The sequence below is a fragment of the Jaculus jaculus genome, chromosome 3 (assembly GCF_020740685.1).
Source record: "Jaculus jaculus isolate mJacJac1 chromosome 3, mJacJac1.mat.Y.cur, whole genome shotgun sequence".
Taxonomy (NCBI): Eukaryota; Metazoa; Chordata; class Mammalia; order Rodentia; family Dipodidae; genus Jaculus; species Jaculus jaculus.
Genome location: NC_059104.1, coordinates 23,867,882 through 23,890,263, shown reverse-complemented (window position 1 = coordinate 23,890,263; position 22,382 = coordinate 23,867,882). Strand labels below are relative to the sequence as shown.

Below are 22,382 nucleotides of genomic sequence, written 5' to 3'. Positions count from 1 at the left end.
CCAAGAAATTTTAACTTGTTCTTAGTAATGTTCAAATGCATCTATCTGCTACATAGATTGTCTTCTTATATTCTACTTTGGTGCATCTCTAAGCAACCTTTTATAAAAAGTAATTGTTCATGGGATACATGCATTTTAAATTGTGGCAGGTATTTCCAATCAATCTTCCAAAGAGGATGCATTTATACTGAATTATATAAAAACTTGCTCCATTTACTTAATTTATGGAGCAAGGAAAAGTATACCTCACAAATATACTCTTATGTTTCTGAGAGCATATTTCTGAAATTGCAAATAACTAAGTCCATGGGTAAATAATTATCTTAGTCATGATAATCTTGTTCACATTTTGGGTTTCACAAATATCACTCATGCTATGCTTATTTTAACTTAATCTGTATAAAAGAGATAGAGATCAGTGTTTTATGGTTGTTTAATCTAGCACCTCCAAGGAGAAACAATCATAGATGATGACACATTTTTCATTCATCAAGAGAAAGTTTTAATTTCTCTTTGTAGAGGTATATAATTTAGACAACTCAATTTCAAAGACTTGAGAAATGATTACCTTTTAATTTAGATTAAAATAAAATGTGTCATTTACTAAATTGGGTTCAACTTCTTACTCACTGCTGTCACAAAAGTAACATTAAATTCAATTTTAGAAAAGTCTGAAACCTAGCACTAGATTCCATAATTATAATTCACTTTGTAAGCTATCAAGTAGGAAAAAAAAATGTAAGTGGCTTTAGATTTCAGTGACATGGATCAACACTCATTGTATCTCACATCTATTACCAAAGGATTTCCTCATTTATAATTCTCAGTAGGATGCTTCATGAGGGACCAGAATTCTTGATTAAGCATTTTAGTATTCTAATAAATGGCACAATTATTCACAGATAAAATATGATATCTTTGAAAAAAATCCATTAATTTTAAGAATTACTCTGGAGCATTCCTGGAACAGCATACAATAATTCTAGACAACAGTTCATTTGCATTCATGAAGCTGTGTGGCCAATTTCAAGGCACAAGTGTGGTACTTTAAGTTCTATTGCCAGTATCAAATCAAAGCCATGATAGGAACTAGTTACTTACAAGTACATAGATACATGCATACACTTGTATACATAATATTTATTTATGATAGTTCTATCTCTATACTTAATTATAATAAGTCTAAGCATATTCAGAAACATTTGGGCAAAGATGGCCAGCTTTTCATACCCAACCCAATCAATTAATTTTGATTGGGGACAAATTATTTGGTCAGTAATTGTGTTTTTCAGTTTTCAAATGGCTGTACGTATTCATATGCTTTCATTGAAGTATTGTGTTTGAACATGTGTGCACATCTTGTGTCTATCTGTTGGCAAGTACAGATAAAAGGGATATGATTGTTCATGTGAATACAAGACCAGTCTCAAATTTGATTGCTATCCATTTGCTTATTCCCTAGCTTTTGTGAATTTCCAACATTCAAAGCAAGATGAAATCTCCACGTTAAACACAGAATTTTCCTTCTTTCTGTGGTATTTTCCCTACTGTAATTTATTGTGTTCTCTTGTCATAGTATTTTCTAAAATCCACTTTGGTGCAGAACAGTTTATAGAGACACCTAGTGGTTAAAGGTAATGGTAGCTCCATCATTTACTTGGAGTCAATGCTAGAAAGTTTTATTTATTTGACTACTGGAGGCATTCTCAAAAGTGAGCATAAGTATATTCATTTTACAAAATTGAAAAAAAATAAACCAATTTTAATTGTATCTAACAAACTTTCTCTTGAATAGGGTAAAATTTAAAATAAAAATAATACAAACTCAAAAATAAAAGCATGTTTATATTCAATAGGAGTTCTCAGATAGTAATGAAATAAACTAGATGTTCTAACAAGTCTACTAACTAGGACCATATGTGGTATATCAAAAAGCTACTGTTAGTGGTTGGCATTAAAAACTATGTTCCTGATAGACTAAAGATGTATATGTCAATAGTTTCTGCCTGTGGCTAAAATATAATTTTAAAATTAAATATTCTATTTTCATTTTGAAAATGTAAAGATTTCATATTTATAAGTAAAGCCCCTATCATGATAAAATATGTTAATGATTGTTTTGTGGGTAAAGTTTGTTATATTTAACTATATAATACACATGAAACCAGTGGCTATTATTCCTATGGAAAATAGATGTAAATTTAACAGATTTCTAAGATTTTCATCATATGATATCACAAATATCTTTGTTCTCTCCTTTGAACAAGACACAAACTGACCTGAAAGTAGAAATCCCTATAAAATATTTATGGCTTCACTAAAAATATCTGCACTACTGATTCAGAGAAAAATTTAAAACTATTACAAAATCTTAAGGCTGAAATGTTCACCCCCTCTAAATAGACTGTGACAATTCAACATGTACGGATGATGTGAAAAAAATGTGTATGGTAATATATATATATAATCTACCTGTAAATGCTATGAATTTATTAAAATTGATTCCTTGTTTAACCAGAGTACAGCCACATTATTATGCCATATAATAAGAATCACATCGTATCATTTATATTTAAAACAATTTCAGACGATAAGGCGTAAAATATATTTACACGGTAAAACCAAACCGTTAGCCTTTAGCTCACTGGGCCACTTACTCGCATCAACTTTTCTTCTGTTCCTGGGGTGAATGGCAGGAAAGACTCCAACACAGCAAAAACATCTTATGGATGCGAGGCACTCCTTTTGGAGAAGGAGTTGTCTGTTGTGCTGGCAAGAGCAAGGGGTACTTACCCTGGCGATGACGATGGCGGAGTCCAGCAGGTGACTGTTCAAAGAGACTTGCTTTCTACTGACACTGATCTATGTAAGGGACTTTCCAGCTTTTAAAGTCACACCCATGTGTTCAAATTCTCTCTGAAAGTTCTTCAGATTTCCCTTTCAAATCTCCAGACATATTTACGAGTGTGGTTCTTTAAAAACAGGTATAAAGCTCCCCATTTTAGCTAGTGAGGATGAGCCACTCCCCTCCAGGGTCCTCTAACTGTACACACCCTGTGTTGTAAATGGCACAAGCAGGCAAGTGGCCCACACCAGCATGGGGCCATCTGTCCCTGACCACCACCAAGCCTGGCGCTGTCGGGGGTGAGTTCCACACCCCCTTTTCCAAAGTGAACACTGCACACTCCTACGCTCTCATTACGCACATGGACCAAGACTCTTCTGTCTCCCAAAAATGTGACATCCAAAGGGGCGGGGGGGGGCGGGCTCCCTCTGCGAAGCCTGAGCCAAGGATGCCTTCGCCCTCGGCTGCCACCTATCGGCCACAGCGCGCGCGCTTCGCCCGCGGCCCATCATGTCTGCGGCGGCTCGGCTCGCACCGCCGGCGGCGGCGAGACCATAAACAAGTGCGAGCGGACGGGGCCCAGAACCGGCCACCGAGCAGAGATAAGATGCCGCTAAGAACAGGACCATGCTTACCGTGCGGCCATCCCCACGGCTCCCGGGAGAGAAGACGCGACTTTCTCTGAGTTGTATTTTTGGAGGCGCCGGGCTGCCTGGACACGCCACAGGCGTAGATGCACGCAGTTTCGCCCAGCAGCACCGAGGATGCCGGCGATCCGGAGTTCCTTGGGATGAGGATCGTGCGCCGCACCTGGGGAGGGAGCGGAGGAGCCCGGCCCGCGGCCAGAGCGACGAACCGGCCCAGAGGACGCCCGAGCGGCGCTGACATCGATTAGGGGCCGCGGCGACCGGCAGGGCGCGGGGACCGCGGGGGCGCCGGGAGCCCCGCGAGGTGGTCGCCGAGCCTCCGGGAGCGCGGGACCGCGCAGGAGCTGCGGCCGCCGCCGCCACCGCCGCGGGAGCAGCCGAGGGGCCCGCGACGCCTCCCCTCGCCCCCTCACCACCATGCACCGAGTGCGCTGCAAGAAGAAGGAGGAGGGCGATGCACGCACACCCTCGCGCCCCGCTCCCTCCGGCTCGTCCCGGGGCGTGCGCCACTGACCGATCCGAGAAGGAAGGGGGAGGGGGCATGTGCTGAAGACGGCGACCCGGAGAACCTAGGGGGGAGGGGAGGGCCGGCCGGTGCAGACCCAGGCCCCAGGGTGCCGGGAGCTGGAGGCGGTTGGAGAGGGGGCGGTGGCCGCCGCTGGGTCGCCGAAAGTTGCCCTCACTGCAGATGGACACTGTAAGTACCCTCCTGGGGAAGATGCGGTCGAAGGAGGTCCGGGGACCCCCTCCTGCGCCCCCCCTCCCACCGATCGCGCCGTGGTGCGCGTGGGAACCACACTGCACGCGGGAGTGTGAGCGGTTGCGAGCGCTCACCCAGGCTGGCCATCACGTTGGCGGGGCCCGAGGTGCCAGGCAGCCTTGCTCGGTGTGCCCCCCCCCCCTTTCCTCCGGCTCCTGGCCACCCCGCGCCAGCGCTCGCTCCCGGCCCCTCCCGACTCTCTCGCTCCCAGCCCCTACCGCGAGGCGACTCTCTAGTCTGTCCCTCGCCACCCCTCCCCCCTCCTCCCCTCCCACAGCTCGCGATCGCCCCCCCCCCAAGCTCTCCCCGTTCCCCCCCCCCCCAACCCCGCTGCCGTCTCCGACTACCGCGGAGAGCGCCCGCCGGGGAGCGCCGTGTGGGGAGCCCCGGATCCCGCGGTCGCCTCCGCGGCGGCGGCCCGGGGGCTGGCGGCGTCCGGGCGCCGCGGTACCTCCAGTGGCTCAAACCGTACTGCTCGCAGCCTTGTTCTCTGCGCCTGGGCATCAGGGATCCAATGCTCATTCCCCCCAAAAGAGGTATTTTGGGGGGTTTTGTTTTGCTTTTTTTTTTTAGGGTGGCTATGATGGGGTAAGTCAGTCATTCACTTTGCAAGAGACTGTGTGTGTGTGTGTGTGTGTGTGTGTGTGTGTGTGTAGTGGCTTTCTTTCCCTCTCCTCCCTCCCCCCGCCCTTCTTCTTCCCTATACCCTTCCTTCGCTTTGGGGCTGGCTGGGGGAGGGGAGCCTTTGGTCCTGGAACTCCGGGTGCTTCTGCCCCAGCGGCCGGGCCGCGCCAGCAGCTGTGCCCGGGAGCACCCGGGCCCGCCTGGGTTTGGGCTGCAGCCCCGTGGGCTCTATGCTGTGTTAACGCAGGGATGTAGCAGTCGGTGATCCAAGATCTAATTTCTTTGGGAGAGGACGTACCTTTCTCCCAGCTCCGCCTGCTATTTTTTTTTTAATTTTATTATTGTCATTTCATAATCTGAGAAAATGCCTTGCACCCGCGAATGTACATCGGGGAGTCCCTTCTCCAGTAGGCATATCAGCCTCCCCAGGCTCATTGAACTTTTATTTTCTCAAACGTTCTGTCTCCTTTGATGGCGTGGAGGAGGAGGAGAGAAAAAGGAGTGGAGCACGAAGAGGCTCTTCGACCCTTGCTAACCAGAACTGAATTAAAGTTGTAAACGCAGGAGTTTAATACAGGCTGCACGCAATTTGCCAAGGGCTTTGAGATGGGGAAGGAGGTGAATGGGGGCGGGGAAGCACCGCGAGGGAGGGGGAGGGGACCCAAGCCAGCTGAATGGATGTGCACATTTGATCCAGCGGAAAACAGAGATTTCAAGGTAAACGTTTTGCTTTCATGGGGGAAACGTTTCCAGGCAGGGCACGTTTGCCGTGGGGAGAGGCGGCTGGGCATACTAGTCAGGTTTCTACACTGTGGTTCCGAAGCGGTTTCTCTAAGTCTGGGAGGCCAGACGTGAATGGTTCCCAGGCACGCTTGCACATGTGCGTGTGGGTGCAGGCGCTTGCACTAACGCGGGCCGGAGTCGACTTGGGGATCAAAAGCAGGTCTCCAAGCTTGAACCTGAGCCTTGGGAAAGGTTTGCCTTGAGTTTGGGGTTAGGACTGGATCTCAAGCTTTGGTGGTGAGGCCAGAAGCAAGGTTGACTAGAGTAAGGGCATTGGATCCCGGAACCCAGCATTTCCCTCAACACCCGCCCCACTGACCAGCACAAGACCACAGCACACAACACACTCACAAAATTTATGTCCGTCCTTTAAGAGTGCTACTGTCCACCCAAAGAAGGAAGTCGAAGGAAGCCTTCTAGGGGACAAAAAGAAAGAAAGGGAAGGGGGAAGGGATCTGATTGGCCGCTTAGATGAAATTCGGATATTGAAAGAGTGACCTATGCCCCTTCCATACCCTGCCAGACTTCTTGCTATTTCGCATCTTTTTCATCCCAGATGCCCTTTTCTTGAAGAAAAGAAGAAAGGGAGGGGGCACTGACAATTAAATGTGATAAGCAGCTCCAAAGACGGAGATGTTGGCGAGGTGGTGGTTCATTCCAAATCTTGCTAATTCAGTACAGCTAGTTTTGCATACCGTGGCGAACTGACGCGGAGCCCTGGGTTAATAGGAGCCTTTGGTGCTGGTCGTTGGTTTACTCTTAGCTGGTTCCCGGCAAGCGGAAGAAATGATCTCTTTAAACTCAAGGTATTCAGAGGTGTGTTCTGAGATTGCAGGTGCCTTCTCGGAGTTCTTTGTCATCCATCCTGCAGAACTATTTCAGTGGCTTAAAGATGTGGTTCAGTAGTGTCGCTGGCAAGATCAGCTGGGAGCAGTGGTCGTGGGAGCGCTGGGGGAAGCGCTGCTAAGTGGCTCCCTGCATGCAATTAGGACGCTGATGTGTTTAATAGCTGGTGGTGAAGTCCACCATCAAAGCGAAGGCTCTCTCTTTCTCTCTGTGTCTTTTTTTTTTTCCCCTCCCATTCTCAGAGCTCCTGAAGACAATTGATGATTTAAAAGCTTCTCGTGGCGCCTTTTCATACATAGTATTACATCCTATACCAGTCTCTGAAGTGTAGCCTTTAGGTTCTCACCCAGACAATTCTTGCGTTGGGTTAAATTAGTCCAAGTACCTTGGCTCCTTGCTTTCCTGGGAAAGTGGGAGACCTATGAGTGAATTGTTAACTGAAGAGATTCTGAAAGAAAGCAAGGGGAGGGGGCTGGGAAAAGGTGAGGTGGAGAACCCTGTACAAATGATGCTTGTTTTTCTCTTAAATTTGAACCATGAAACTGAACTGACAGCCATTTTATGTATATTTATGGATTGGTTTAGAGAGGGGGAGGGCAGAGCACACTAAAATGGAACTTTATCTGCCCTCATCTTGTAAAGAGCTGAACATTGGTGGCATGCTCATTAGAAAATGAAATGAGCCTTTAAATCAAAGTGAATATCCGTTTTTTAATAAAGTCTGGAGAATGTCGGTGTTCCACTGGGAGGAGGAGAGGGAGGGGTGTCATTCATGTCCCCTCCTGCAATTCAGAGAAAGAGCAGGAGGAAAGAGAGACTTTCTCATCAATCCCCTGTTTTTTTTTTTTTTTTTTTTTTTTTTTTTTTTTTTTTTTTTTTTTTTGGTGAGATTGTTATTTGCTTCTCTCCTCTCTCCCTTGCAGGAGGTGAAATGCACGCTTGCTGCCCCCCAGTAACTTTGGATCAGGATCTTCACAGAAAAATGCATAGCTGGATACTGCAGACTCTAGCGTTTGCTGTAACATCTCTCGTCCTCTCCTGTGCAGAGACCATCGATTATTATGGGGAAATCTGTGACAATGCATGTCCTTGTGAGGAAAAGGACGGCATATTAACTGTGAGCTGTGAAAACCGGGGCATCATCAGTCTGTCTGAAATTAGCCCTCCCCGTTTTCCAATCTATCACCTCTTGTTGTCCGGGAACCTCTTGAACCGTCTCTATCCCAATGAGTTTGTCAATTACACTGGGGCTTCAATCTTGCACCTGGGTAGCAATGTTATCCAAGACATTGAGACTGGGGCCTTCCATGGGCTACGGGGTTTGAGGAGACTGCACCTGAACAATAATAAACTAGAACTTCTGCGAGATGACACCTTCCTAGGCTTGGAGAACCTGGAATACCTACAGGTTGATTACAATTACATCAGCGTCATCGAACCCAACGCTTTTGGGAAACTGCATTTGTTGCAGGTGCTTATTCTCAACGACAATCTCTTGTCAAGTTTACCCAACAATCTTTTCCGTTTTGTGCCCTTAACGCATTTGGACCTGAGGGGGAACCGGCTGAAACTTCTGCCCTATGTGGGGTTATTACAGCACATGGATAAAGTGGTGGAGTTACAGCTGGAGGAAAACCCCTGGAATTGCTCCTGTGAACTAATCTCTCTCAAGGACTGGCTGGACAGCATCTCCTATGCTGCCCTGGTGGGGGATGTGGTTTGCGAGACGCCCTTCCGCTTACACGGAAGGGACTTGGACGAGGTATCTAAGCAAGAACTTTGCCCAAGGAAACTTATTTCTGACTATGAGATGAGGCCTCAGACTCCCTCCAGCACCGCGGGCTACTTACACACCACCCCAGCCTCAGTGAACTCCGTGGCCACTTCCTCCTCTGCTGTTTACAAGCCCCCATTGAAGCCCCCCAAGGGAACCCGCCAACCCAACAAGCCCAGGGTGCGCCCCACCTCTAGGCAACCCTCTAAAGACTTGGGCTACGGCAACTATGGCCCCAGCATTGCCTACCAGACCAAATCCCCGGTGCCTTTGGAGTGTCCCACCGCGTGCACTTGCAACCTGCAAATTTCAGATCTGGGCCTCAATGTCAACTGCCAGGAGCGAAAGATCGAGAGCATCGCAGAACTGCAGCCCAAACCCTACAATCCCAAGAAAATGTATCTGACGGAGAACTACATCGCCGTGGTGCGCAGGACTGACTTCCTGGAGGCCACTGGGCTGGACCTCCTGCACCTGGGCAACAATCGCATCTCTGTGATCCACGACCGAGCCTTTGGAGACCTCAGTAACCTCAGGCGGCTCTACTTGAACGGCAATCGCATCGAGAGGCTGGGCCCCGAGTTGTTCTACGGTCTGCAGAGCCTGCAGTATCTCTTCCTCCAGTACAATCTCATCCGCGACATCCAGCCTGGGACTTTCGATCCCGTCCCAAACCTCCAGCTGTTATTTCTGAACAACAACCTGCTGCAGGCCCTGCCCTCGGGGGTCTTCTCCGGCCTGACCCTGCTGAGACTCAACCTGAGGAGCAACCACTTCACCTCCTTGCCCGTGAGCGGAGTTTTGGACCAGCTGAAGTCGCTCATCCAAATCGACCTTCACGACAACCCCTGGGACTGCACGTGCGAGGTGGTGGGCATGAAGCTCTGGGTGGAGCAGCTCAAGGTGGGCGTGCTGGTGGACGAGGTCATCTGTAAAGCGCCCAAGAAATTCGCCGAGACGGACATGCGCTCCATTAAGTCCGAGCTGCTCTGCCCAGACTATTCGGACGTGGTGGTCTCCACGCCCACGCCCTCGTCCATCCAGGGGCCGTCGTCGAGGACCAGCTCGGGGACGCCCGCCGTGCGCTTAAACAGCACCGGGTCCCCCGAGGGCTTGGGAGCCGGGGCCGGGGCGTCGTCGTCGTCGTCGTCGTCGTCTTCTTCTTCTTCGGTGCCCTTGTCGGTGCTGATCCTCAGCCTGCTGCTGGTGTTCATCATGTCCGTGTTCGTGGCCGCCGGCCTCTTCGTGCTGGTGATGAAACGTCGCAAGAAGAGCCAGAGCGACCACGCGAGCACCAACAACTCCGACGTGAGCTCCTTCAACATGCAGTACAGCGTGTACGGCGGCGGCGGCGGCGGCGGCGGGGGTGGGGGCGGCGGCGGCGGCGGCGCGGGGGGCCTCCCGCACGCGCACGGGCACCACCGGGGACCCGCGCTGCCCAAGGTGAAGACGCCCGCGGGTCACGTGTACGAGTACATCCCGCACCCCCTGGGTCACATGTGCAAAAACCCCATCTACCGCTCGCGGGAGGGCAACTCCGTGGAGGATTACAAGGACCTGCACGAGCTCAAGGTCACCTACAGCGGCAGCAACCATCACCTGCAGCATCAGCAGCCGCCGCCGCCGCCGCCGCCGCCGCCGTCCGCGTCCCAGCATCCGCAGGCGCAGCCGCCGCCGCCGCCGCTGCAGCTGCAGCCGGGGGAGGACCGCGAGGGCCGCCACCTGCGGAGCCCCGCCTACAGCGTCAGCACCATCGAGCCCCGGGACGACCTCCTGGCGCCCGTGCAGGACGCTGATCGCTTCTACAGGGGCATTTTAGAGCCAGACAAACACTGTCCCACCGCCCCAGCCGGCAGCAGCCTCCCGGAATACCCTAAATTCCCTTGCAGCCCCGCTGCTTACACGTTCTCCCCCAACTATGACCTGAGACGCCCCCATCAGTATTTGCACCCGGGGGCGGGGGACAGCAGGCTGCGGGAACCGGTGCTCTACAGCCCCCCAAGTGCTGTGTTTGTAGAACCCAACCGGAACGAGTATCTGGAGTTAAAAGCAAAACTAAACGTTGAGCCGGACTACCTCGAAGTGCTGGAAAAACAGACCACATTTAGTCAATTCTAAAAAAAAAAAAAAAAAAAAAAAAGCAAAGAAACTCCGGTGGAGGTTTTGCATTTAAATAACAAAGCGAGCAGACACACGCGGCGAACCCGTTGGATTAATTGTGTTGTCTCAACGTTTAGGGTGAAGTGCCTTGGCACGGGATTCTCAGCTTCTTGAGGGAAAGATTACTGGAAGGGTGTGCAATTTACACACGGGAAACATTTGTGTAAGCTGGGCACGTATGTTGGGGGGAGGGGTGAGTAGAGGAGCAGGGCTTGAAGGAGCGCGATGCGTAGCGAGGATGACTTGTCAGAAGTAGCAGTCATTTCTGTCCCTGGTTGGCAGTGTTGGGAAGGGTGGGCAGGTGTAGCTAGTGCGCCTCCTTCTTGACTCCTCCTCCCTAGTCCTTTTCTCCCGTTCCAAGCCATGGGTGGGACTGGATGGCTTTGCTGGAGAGATTAGCACACCCCAACTTTTAATAGGAAGTTTGTTCTCTCTCTTCCCTTCCCACCCCTCCCACCTCCCTTCTTTACTCCTTTCCTTTGTTTTTAAAGGATGTGTTTATATGCATTCTGGACATTTGAATTAAAAAAAAAAAAAAGAAGTCTTGTGATCCAGAAATGGATCATGATAGATGTGGACAAATCATTAAAATGAGAGAGCTATATGATCCATAATTGATTAGTCAAAATAACTTATTGATGAAATATACAAATATTTTATTGTAGCACCTATTTTTATATGCACATTTAGCATTCCTCTTTCCTTCACTCTTTAGCCTATGATTTTCTTCACAGAGGTGTCTGGTTGTATTAGGAGCTGCATTTCAAAATTGAAGTGAGAGCAGAAAGGCCTTTTACATCTTTAAAGATAGGGAGCTTTTTGTGACAAAATATTTAAAAGTCGATGCACCCCACCCAATTGGATCTGTAATTTAAAAAATTAGCTGATTTTATCCCAGTGTATAAAAAAAAAGGAATTGATTGGGTCATTTGAGAATTGTATGGAAATTTTTGGTTATATCAGAAATTAAAAAGAATTTTTATTAGTGAACCAAATGATGTATGGATTTGACTACTATTGTAGCCGAGCTTTGATTGTGTAACCAAACCAAATTGTGTTTGTACAGACCCAGGTGAACTGGCACCTCAGAAGACCACTTGATGGACTGTACAAGTCTGTACCCATGTCTTCATCCCTCTGGGCAGCAGGCAGTGTTATAATGACAAACAGGATCTCTGTAAGATGGGGCTACTGTTGTTACAGTCTCATATGTATCCCAGCACATGTAATTTTTTAAATAGTTTCTGAATAAACACTTGATAACTATGTCCAATTTGAGGGGCTTAAGTAATTGTTACTTGAGGTGTAAAAGACAGTTATCTGTGGTTGATGAAACTCCCCTCACTAAAAATTTAAGGAATAAAAGTAGCCAAGTTTTATTACCAGTACAAGAAAAAAGTTTTCTCCTAAATTATAAAAAATTCAAAATATGCACACATACACACACACATATATAACCTGAATACCTGTGTTGTTTCAAGGAAGTATGCTTTTATCCAATATCATTTAATATGTTTATTAATGACGTTTTAATTACATATGTTTTCTCACTGAAGTATTCATCTTATACGTGGACCATGGTAAGTAATATGTTACATATTCACTTCTCTTGCAGTATTATATATTTTACTGTATCTGTATTATTTATTCAGTCTAAGGTTTCCTCTAGTGTCCATATACGATTGTGTGTGAAACTCTGTTCAGCAACCAAGAAGTTCTCATTACTTAAACTTTTTCTATGTCATAACTGTTCAAAAATGTTGGTGGGTGTGATTTGTTCCGCCTCTGAGTAAAGTTTGCCAGTGAACACAGGTCAGTACTGAACAGGAGAAAATATGGAATCATTCAGTATCTCACACACATGTGCTTCATTGCTGCTGGTGTTGTCCCCACAGTCTCACCAAGGGTTGTTCATAAGCCTCCAGGTTCAGGAACAATTGTCGTGGCATTCTGCCACAAAGAGGCAGCATTCACCAACGAGTAAATTGACAGTAGCTGCTCATGTCATATCGAACAGGTGGGGACAGTTTCCCTGAAGAATTAAAACAAAGTTGTAATGCTATGTTGACCAAGTGCAAGATAATACCCAAATGCCTTGCATTCTCTCTTTCAGTTGTTTCCCCCCCAAATGGGAGAAAGAATAAACTCAATAATGTCATGATATTATCATAAAAATATAAATATATCTCTTGCTCTTCATCTACCTCCTTTATATAAGATCTGGGATTAGAAAAGAAAAATAAATACTGGCATTGGTTTCACATTTGGGGTTGTTATTAACTTTTTCTTACAATGGAAGCTATCTTTTCTTTTTTAAAAAAAAGTCAATATCATTTCTTCAGTATTCCCAATAGGTGACAGTATTTTATATATTATAAAATATTGATGTTATGTTATATCCTCAATGTTATTATTTTCTATCTTAATGGGTGCATAAAACAATTAGGTAAGAACTACAGAAAGTCAAGGCAAACTTTAGACAATATAAACCATTTCCAAAGACATACAAGTGAAATGTTTTTCAAAGATTTGTGAAATTTTACTTTTTTCAAAACAGTACTATTCATATTATCCAATAGTTTATGTAGCTAACACCTTTCTAACCATGTTCTTCACAAGAAGTTCAATCTCTGTTTTTTGTTAAGACTGGACAAAGACAATTGTACGGTTCTATAGAAAAGTTTAGTTTATTTTAAAAAATCCAACTATATTAAGAAGATAAAAGTAATGTCATTCTGTCTTTGAAAAGCTCGAAAAATTTATAAGTCAAAATCATCAAACAGCAGAGGATAAAAAATATGTCATCGTTCTCCTGATGCTTGGTTTTCTACAATTGCATTACCTTATACAGTAGAATCCAAGATGTGTGCTATTGCATATTTTATCTTTGATATCTATCGGCTCTTCACTAAGTAAATAATCAGATGGTGAATGCTAGTAATTTGTGATTCGATGTAGAAACCCTGCTAATACTTTCCATGATAATGTGGAGAACAAACTGTATTATATAAGGCATCAATTAAAATTTGAATGCAAACTATGAATATTGTTTGTGAGTGTTCTATAGAATGTCACATAACCTCATGAAAACCTACTTTCAGGTAGATCTTACAAAATGTTGCTTTGATGCCTCTGAATATAATATAAAAACAAACTCAGATTTTTTTTGGTCATTTCTATAACTAGAAAAAATATTTTTCATTGCATGATTAATAAAATTTGGGGGTTAAACAGCATTATTATCAATAGAATTGAAACATCAATTTTGTTTAGGCCAAATTATCACCTTCACTCATTCTCAGTGGCACCATCCCACTTAGGACCTCAACCTTACCCACAAAAGTAAACCAGTGTAGAAGATATAGTGAGGCAAAGATGACCTATTCTTTTAAAAAATATATTTTATTTATTTATTGGACAGAAAGAGAGAAGTAGATAAATAGAGATAATGGGTGCTCCAGGGTCTCCAACCACTGCGAACAATCTCCATACACATGTGCTACCTTGTGCATCTGGCTTACATGGGTCCTAGGGAATCGATCTTTGGGTCCTTCGGCTTTGCAGGCAAGTGCCTTAACCTCTAAGCCATCTCTCCAGCCCAAGATTATCTACTCTAAGACTGTCGTTGTTCATCTCACACAATGATTATACTCTTACTAGTAGGTTGTATTTTGGCAAGTTAATCAAATTAATATATAAATATAAGCCTTTTTCTTCATTCTGTGAATTCTGATTTTCCTTGTTTTTGTCTCATTCTGTCTTATTATTTAATTATTTTTCTGTTGAGCATAGCAAAATATTAAAATAGTTCAGTCCTTGTTTGAAATAAGAAAACCTTGTTTAATTTCAAGAGCTCAGTAGATTGTTTCCAAAATTACAAAAGATCAAGTCAGTGAAAACAAAGTAAAATGTAAATTCATTCTGAATTCAGGTGGACATATGTTCTTGTAATTTTTCTTTTAGATATTTGTAAGATATTTTCAGGTTTGACACAAGGTTCATTGTATCTGCTTTTTAAGAATAAATTTTAAAGTAGTGAAGAATGACTGCAAATGGCCAAGGAACTGATTTTCATTAATCCATGTACTTTTATTTAGCTGACTTTTAAGAAGAATAAAATGTTTAAAAATACATTAAACAAGCTGTTTCCAAAAACTTGTTTATTAATATTGGAAGCAATCAATGTATCTTATCATTGCTTTCAAACAGCTACATGCCTCTCTGTACCTGTAATGCCCTGACATATGTCCATGGGTACATATAGCCATGCATATGCCATACAAAAGCACATCAACTCTGACTCAATACATAATTTTAATATGGTGTTCTTTATGAATTTTAAGTTACAATTCAATATCCATGATTGAGAGTATTAGAATAGAAAGAAAGGGTTTGATTTAATATATATCTGTATTTTTCTTCTTTTCTTCTTCCTATTTTTTAGTAGATAATTTAGCTTAATAGACAAAGGTCAAATGTTTCTCATAACTGTATTGATATAAGAAAGTGAAGTATCTTTGTACACACTTCTAAAAAGACCAACATTTAGCACTAATCTTGAGTTATTTATATTATTTTTATTAAACTGTTTCTAATATCAAAATATAAATATATAGTATGAAACTGATATAAAATGAAGTTGACTTTCTCCATTTCCATTTACTAAAACAGATATTGCATAATGTAAGGTATGTCAGATATATATTTATTAGATACCATAAAGTCATTGAATTAATGAGGCAATAGTCATGGACATATATTAAGTGGAAACCATCCAATGATTTTTCTTTATGTAAAGAGCAGCAAACATAAAGAAGTACTGCATATTTATATTTAAGAAATATGTAACTGCTTAAAAATTATGAATTTTTAAGATTGCAATGTATACATACACCAGTGTTTGATTGTTTTGTTCTTTGACTTTTAAGATTTGAAATGTACATTAATGGATATATGACAACTGGTAGTGAAACTAAAACCTTGGAATGCTTTGGATAAACTTAATTATGTGTCATTCCTTCTATGAAATGTTTCTTGTACATCATCTATAAACTGAACTTAAATTTAATTATAGTATTTCAATGTTGAACCTCTTCTGAAAGCATATAAACATGTGTAAGTAACAAAATGTTGTTACTTTTTAGTGTTGTAGCATATACAAACCTTAGATTTTTACTTATAAATCATTATTTGCAATTAATGATCATTTCTAGTGTCCCAGAGTACATACTTTGAAAATGAATCAGGAATAGTGAATTGAAAACAATGCTCAATATTTGATATTGAAACCTGACTGGCTATATGTGTTTAGTGTTGTACCTGTATATTTTAACCATTGCAAAAAGTTTTATTCATCCCAATTTAATTGATTAGCCACATTGTTTGTCAGATACTACAGGGTTTTGGCCATCTTCAAATGTGAGAGTGGACACTTGCTCCTATTATGGCTTTGGTATTTACTTACCATTTCAAAGCTCAAGATTAAACAAAAAGAAAATGGTCCATTTTATGTTTAATTGTAGCAGGTAAAATCATTCCCTTCTCATTTTTTTTAAATAAAATATTCAATGTATTACTCCTATTTCACTGAGGTTAATGAGTCCCTTTAAATCATTAAATTAAAATGTGTTTATGTCTTTTAATGTAAGTATTAAACAGGTAAGATGTGCTAAGTAGTTTCTCAGTAAGTACTAAGTAAACACTGAGCAAGAATAACTGTAATAGAGGAACATGGGCTTTAAATTATCATTCCAGACTTGTCACTCAGAATGATCATATGCTCATAGCATCTAAAAATGAAGATGATAATTTTGTTAGTGTGTTTAAGTTATATAATTTGATTAACTGTTAAGCTCATTTAGTTCATAGAATACCTCCATTGTGAGTTTATAAACAAAAATGCAATGCAACAGGAAAACAACAAGCTATGTCCTGAAATAGCATGGTTTGATTTGAACAGAACATGTCTATTACTGCACTTTAATGTAAATTAGAATTAGAGATCACCTTTTAAACTAAATCACAACCTTACGTACTGTCTTAACTTAGCAAGTGGGCACACTGTTTAATCATGTTGAAATAAAAGTTGTGCCTGTGGTATAAAATGTTTGTGTAATAGAGATTTCCAATCATTTTACTTTAGCTCAGAGTTTCTGAGATTTGTGTAGATTTCTATTCTAAGTAAATTAAAATTAAATCTAACAGAAAACAGGAAAAAAAATAGTTTCATGTTAAAATAAAACTTGTTTATTGTGGGTTAATGCTCTGCTAATATTACATATATAAATGTGAATTTAACTATTTGCAAGGATGTGGAGTCTCCCAGAGAGGGGATTACTTTCACATAGGTGATTTTGTTAAATAGTCGGTCTCCTACAGGTTCATAGACATCATAAGAGAAACCATATAACTTAAGGATTTTAGTACACAGAGAAAATGACAATTATGAACTGTTCATAAGCTCTTCACAAAATGTACAAGTCTGATGTACTTGAAAAGAGTGCTAAAGGTCAGTTTATGAAAAAAGGTCATGAAACTCATCCTTTGTGAGAATAATTTCTGGTCTGGAGGAGTCAGCTTGGCAAAACTGAACTTACAGAATTAAGATGCAAGAAAAAAAAGTAATGGAAAGGCAGAAATGCCAAGAATGTGATCAATGCATTCTAGCAAAATAGTAGAGGAAATTTATATATCTATTTATATGTATATGCTAATTTGGTGAAGATGCTATAAATTGAATGTGAACCTACACAAAAATCAGATAATGTAATTACAAAACTTTCGATGTATGCTTCTTAATTTTTGTTTGAAGAATATTTTTTAGTTTTAATATTTTTTATTTTTTTATTATACAATTCTTATTTTATAATAATTTAATTTTTGAGACTACAAACTGACATACTAAGTAAAGCAATTATGAATGTTACAATTGGAATTTTCTAGAAAAATATTAGTGTTTTGATATAAATGTATTATCAGTTAGATATTTCTTTTAATTGTTCTTTTGGATAAGTGGTCAAGTAGTCTTAAAATCTTTCTCCATTGAATGAAAAACTACCTTCTTAGAAATAATGAAGTGATTTCTACAAATTATTTAATGTTATTTTATACCAAATGATGTCAAATGTTAAAAAGGAAAAGGAACATGTGATTCCAGGTTTCTGCATTATGGTGTTTTCAGCATTATGTTTTGTAAATGTCTCTGCTTTAATTTTAATCTAAAAACAAAGACACTGTCAGTTACAAAATACTGAAAGAATTTCAGATATTAAGATTTCTCTACTGGGTACATATCAATTGTGATCCTAAATCACCAACATGATAATTATGATAGTTATGTGATTTGCATCATATAAATGCATAAATATGTATTATGATGAAGGCATCTTTCTCTTTTGTGTAGGGTATAGTAATTGGAAAAAATCAAAATGTATGTTTCCAATTTCTACATGAACTTTCTGAAACATTTACTTAGCATTTTGCAGAAAATTTCAAATGATTACTTCCTTGCAAAAAAATTTATCTATGTAATTTATTGAGTTTAAGACAGGATTACTATTTGAAGTATTGTCTTAAATTTTTAATATAATTTAACTTCTATAATATAACATATGATATAATTATAAGTTTTATAATATAGTTTAAACTATTAGTATTATTTTAAATATGTCATCATTTCCTTCTTTAAAAAATTAAAAATATTGAATAGTCTTTCTAAGTTAGACCATGATTGTTTTGTTCATACACTTGATGACTTTTTGATATTGCAAACATTTATAAGTTATGTATTCAGGAAAGTGGCATTATGTTGCTTTCAAAGCAAATAGCACTTTTAACAGTGTAATGAAAGAAATATAATAAATATGTCATATTCTATTCCCCATTTTAATATACTAACTTTATTTTCTCTTCATATAGTGATTTGTAATAACTAATAAATAGTTATAGCTTTTAGTTTTTCTTCTGAGATATGAATTTCATAACTAATCCAATAATGAAAGTTTCATTTCAAAATATTTTATTTATTTATTTATTAGTTTGAGAGAGAGTGAGAGAAAAGAGACAGATAGATATATTTTGTAGAGAGAATGAGCATACCAAGGCCTTTAGCCACTGCAAAAGAACTCCAGACACATGTGCTATCTGTGCCTCTGTATTTACATAGGTAGTGGGGAATGAAACTCCAGCTCTTAGGCTTGGCAAGTAAGTGCCTTCACTGCTGAGCCATCTCTCCAGCCCAGTCTATTTTAGTTGATCAGTGATTGTACAAACATACTCACAGATATTTACAGAGTAAGGTCAACTCAGTGAGTAACCTCCCTGAGTTTCCACCTCTGCATTATTTACCTTAGCATTAATTTCAGGGATAACTAAATTGTTAAGAATACTGAGTGTTGTAAATCAGTAGGAGAGGTCTTGCTTACCCTAAGTTTGGACCTGTGTTTGATCCCTAACACCACACACACACACACACACACACACACACACACACACTTATTAACCAGCCATGCAAATTTATAGAAAAAAAAAAAACATTGGGGATGTAATTAGTGAATTTTAAGTTCATTATAAATGCCATAGGAAATTTTTTATAAATATCTCCTTTTTAGTATATTTTTACCAAAAAATAACATACTTAAAAGAAATAGAAATAAGACTATAATTCCTAGACATTCATATTCCATTTTTAAAATTTTAATTATTTACATTTCTTATTAATTATAGTTATCAAATTATACCACCATTTTAATATTGGGAGCATGCTGTCAGGGAAGTGCTAGAAATTTCAGACACTGTCATGTATGTGCTTCTGGTCTTTTGAGCCTAGTGACGTTGATTATCTGTTTAGAAAGATTTTCTGGACAGTGTGTATTATCCCCTGACTATGAGAAAATCAGTTCATCTTTTTAATGAGAATGTTACCTCTAGGGAAAAGCATTCCAGAAGGAATAATAACACTCCTCTGGGAAGTTGCCTCCACAGGGATACATTTTTCTCTAAGGCTGACTGCATGTATATTTCACCGGTGAGTTTTAATATTTAAAAATATCATTGCATTTTGTCATAAGGAATAATGATGACAGGATGTGGTATTTTTGGAATCTATAGCAACATATTTCAGGCTTTTTAAAATTTATGATAATAAATCTATTATGTACATTAGGTATGTTACCAAATAGCAAACACTTTTTAAAAGAAAATAATCATTATTAACCAGGATATGAAGCTATATATTTTTATTTTTTAATATTTTAATTTATTTGCAATCAGAGAGAGGACAGTCAGAGAGAGAAATGGAGAAAAAAGAGAGAGATAGAATGTATGTGCCAAGGCTGCTGTGATCAAATTCCAGACCCACGCTCCACCACTCTGCTTCTGGCTTTACATGGGCACTGGGGATTGAAAATTTTTCAGACAAGCACCTTAACTGCTGAGCCATCTCTCCCGCACAAACTATTTTATTTGGTCAGTCATTCTAAAAACAATAATGAATTGTAGCTTTCTGTTTGGCTACCTATTTGAATTATAAAGTGGATATTTGTGCACACGATTTCATACTTAACGTGTTAGTAGCAATTACAATTTTGTTTGGCATTTTGGGGAAAACGACAGTAGGCTATTAGGTGAAAATACCTTCATGCAGATAATGTATAAAATCATATACTATGAGTATATCATAAAGGAACTAACTTAAACAAAACACAACTATGTTGCAGAAATTAAATATTTTGTTAAATAATGAGTGCATATTTCATTCACACATTATACTGTTAATGATTTATTTAGAAATGTTGTTAAAATGAAATTGCATTGAACTTCCATCTATAATGCGGTGTGAATAATATTAAGGGCAACATTTCTCCCAATGTCAGAGGATAAACCTAAGTAGAGTTTTTATTAAAAGTAATCAAACATAATAAAGAAAATAAGTGATATTTATTTAAACTAAAAAAAATATTTTGAGGAACATTTTATTATATGCATATTCTCTAGGTAGGTTTTCTCTGTGGAAATTCTTTTAGTAATATAATATTCACAGGGTTACATATATGCTTAAAATCTGAAATTATTGTTAAAACTTGTTTAAAATATCATTTAAAAAACTAAAAATAAAATGATTTGTGTTCACTATGGGCTAAGATAATGTAAAATTTGTAAAATAAAAATTGGACCAACAATTATTTATTCAGTTATATCCTCTACTATTTTACTACTGATAAAAATTTCTTTGAAGTTAAAAGTATTTCTGTGACAAAGCACAATTTTAGGTAGATAAAATATAGTGAATGAAGTAAGAAAATTGAGAATGTTGATACAATAAAGCTGAGATTGTTTTTCAAATAAGACCTTAATTAGTCTTATGGATCATCAATTAGTATTATCAGATTAGCACATAACCATGATATAATATTTTACCAATAATATAGAGTAAATACTTAGCCTTATCATGTTATGATGTGTTTAACATTGCTATTATATTCATATACTGAAATACTAGAAGTAATAGATTTTAAATTCTACTTGAAATAATCTGTCAAAGGACTCAGGTTATTTTGGATATATGCATAAATATTGTAGAATCTCTTCAGGGATTAAAACTGAAAGTAAATCTTACCAGAGGAACCTGTTACTATAGATGTATGGGTGTATGATGACAGCCTCTGTTTCATAAATAAAAGTTATTTATTTTACCAACTATTTGTTCAATCACTTTGTGTATTTAAAATATGTAACTACCTCCCAATTTGTATTAAATATCCCCACTGTTTTATGACTGAAGTGCTGGAGTTTCACAATCATTAAGTAGTAATTGATGCTTGGTCTTAGTATTTTTCTTGGTTTCTTAGGTCTTCAGTGGATATAAAATTTTGCATAGAAAATATCTGTACATGAATTATTATATGTATTAGATTCATGTTTTAACATTTCAACTAGATAACATTTCATAATATATTTACTTCTGTAATTATCTTTGATAAATTTGTCTTTAGTTTTTCAATCTGCATTAACCAATACACTAATTATGAGTATTTTTAATGCAATGAGCCAGATAGGATTGATTACTAAATTAAATAGAGTACAAGAATTCTATATCTCTATGTACATAAATTAAGATGCTTATAAGTGTTGTCTTTTATTATGCTTGCAATGTTGATTTCAGTGGCTGTATTATGTACACTGTAAGAGTTTTAAGTTGTTGATTGACATTAATTCAAGTTTTACATTTTTTTTTAAGTTTGTATTCTATTTTGCCATTTCTTCTGAAATTCTGAAACTGTTGTGAGATAACATAGCTATACTGACATAGATAAGTCATATATTCTGGATTACTGTGGGGTTTTCTTGTTTTTAATTTAACCTGCATCACCTCAGGAAGAGACACACTTGTTACACAGGCATTCTTATGAGCTGTTAAATTAATCTGGACATTTTGTTTCATGAGAGTTACATTCTGATGAAGGCACATCAGAGATCAAAACAGATTGCAAGGTTCATAATTACCAATGATACTGCAGGTCACATGACAAGAAAGCTAATAAGAGAAGGTTGGCTGGAGAACAAATACAGCACTAAAGATAAACTCTACATTAGCACGTTCATGGAACAGGATGTGGTAAGCCTGCCAATTATTAGAAAATAGAGGGACCAAAGTCAATGACTCATCTATCATTTTACTGTTTGTATTTTCAGTGTAGGTTAGAAAATATGAAACGGTAGTGATGCGAAGGCCTGAATAGGATTGAATCAAAACCTTAAAAAAAAAAAAAAAACTCAACAATCAACCACGTTCAGTTATTTCCTTTAAGCACTCACAATATATAAATTTATTTTATACAACACAAATTACACTTTTATTAATTTTTGTGTATTTATTAGAATACAAAATTAAAGTCATTTTTAATTTTTTTTTAATTTATTTATTTGAAAGCGACAGAGAGAAAA

General features: G+C 39.7%; 1 protein-coding gene across 5 annotated transcripts; it reads left to right on the top strand.

Moving 5' to 3' along the window:
* Positions 1–3,909: 3,909 nt before the first annotated feature.
* Slitrk5 (SLIT and NTRK like family member 5) lies at positions 3,910–11,712 on the top strand. Of its 5 annotated transcripts, none has more exons than XM_045145953.1 (2): positions 3,910–3,979; positions 7,429–11,712. In XM_045145953.1, the coding sequence occupies exons 1-2, from the start codon at positions 3,910–3,912 to the stop codon at positions 10,395–10,397; spliced, it is 3,039 nt and encodes a 1,012-aa protein (XP_045001888.1). In that variant the 3' UTR covers positions 10,398–11,712. The 5 variants fall into 5 exon arrangements, with proteins under 5 accessions (XP_045001888.1, XP_004651100.2, XP_045001885.1 ...); XM_004651043.2 differs by lacking the exon at positions 3,910–3,979 and adding an exon at positions 4,079–4,189; XM_045145950.1 differs by lacking the exon at positions 3,910–3,979 and adding an exon at positions 4,699–4,788.
* The last annotated feature ends 10,670 nt before the right edge of the window (positions 11,713–22,382 follow it).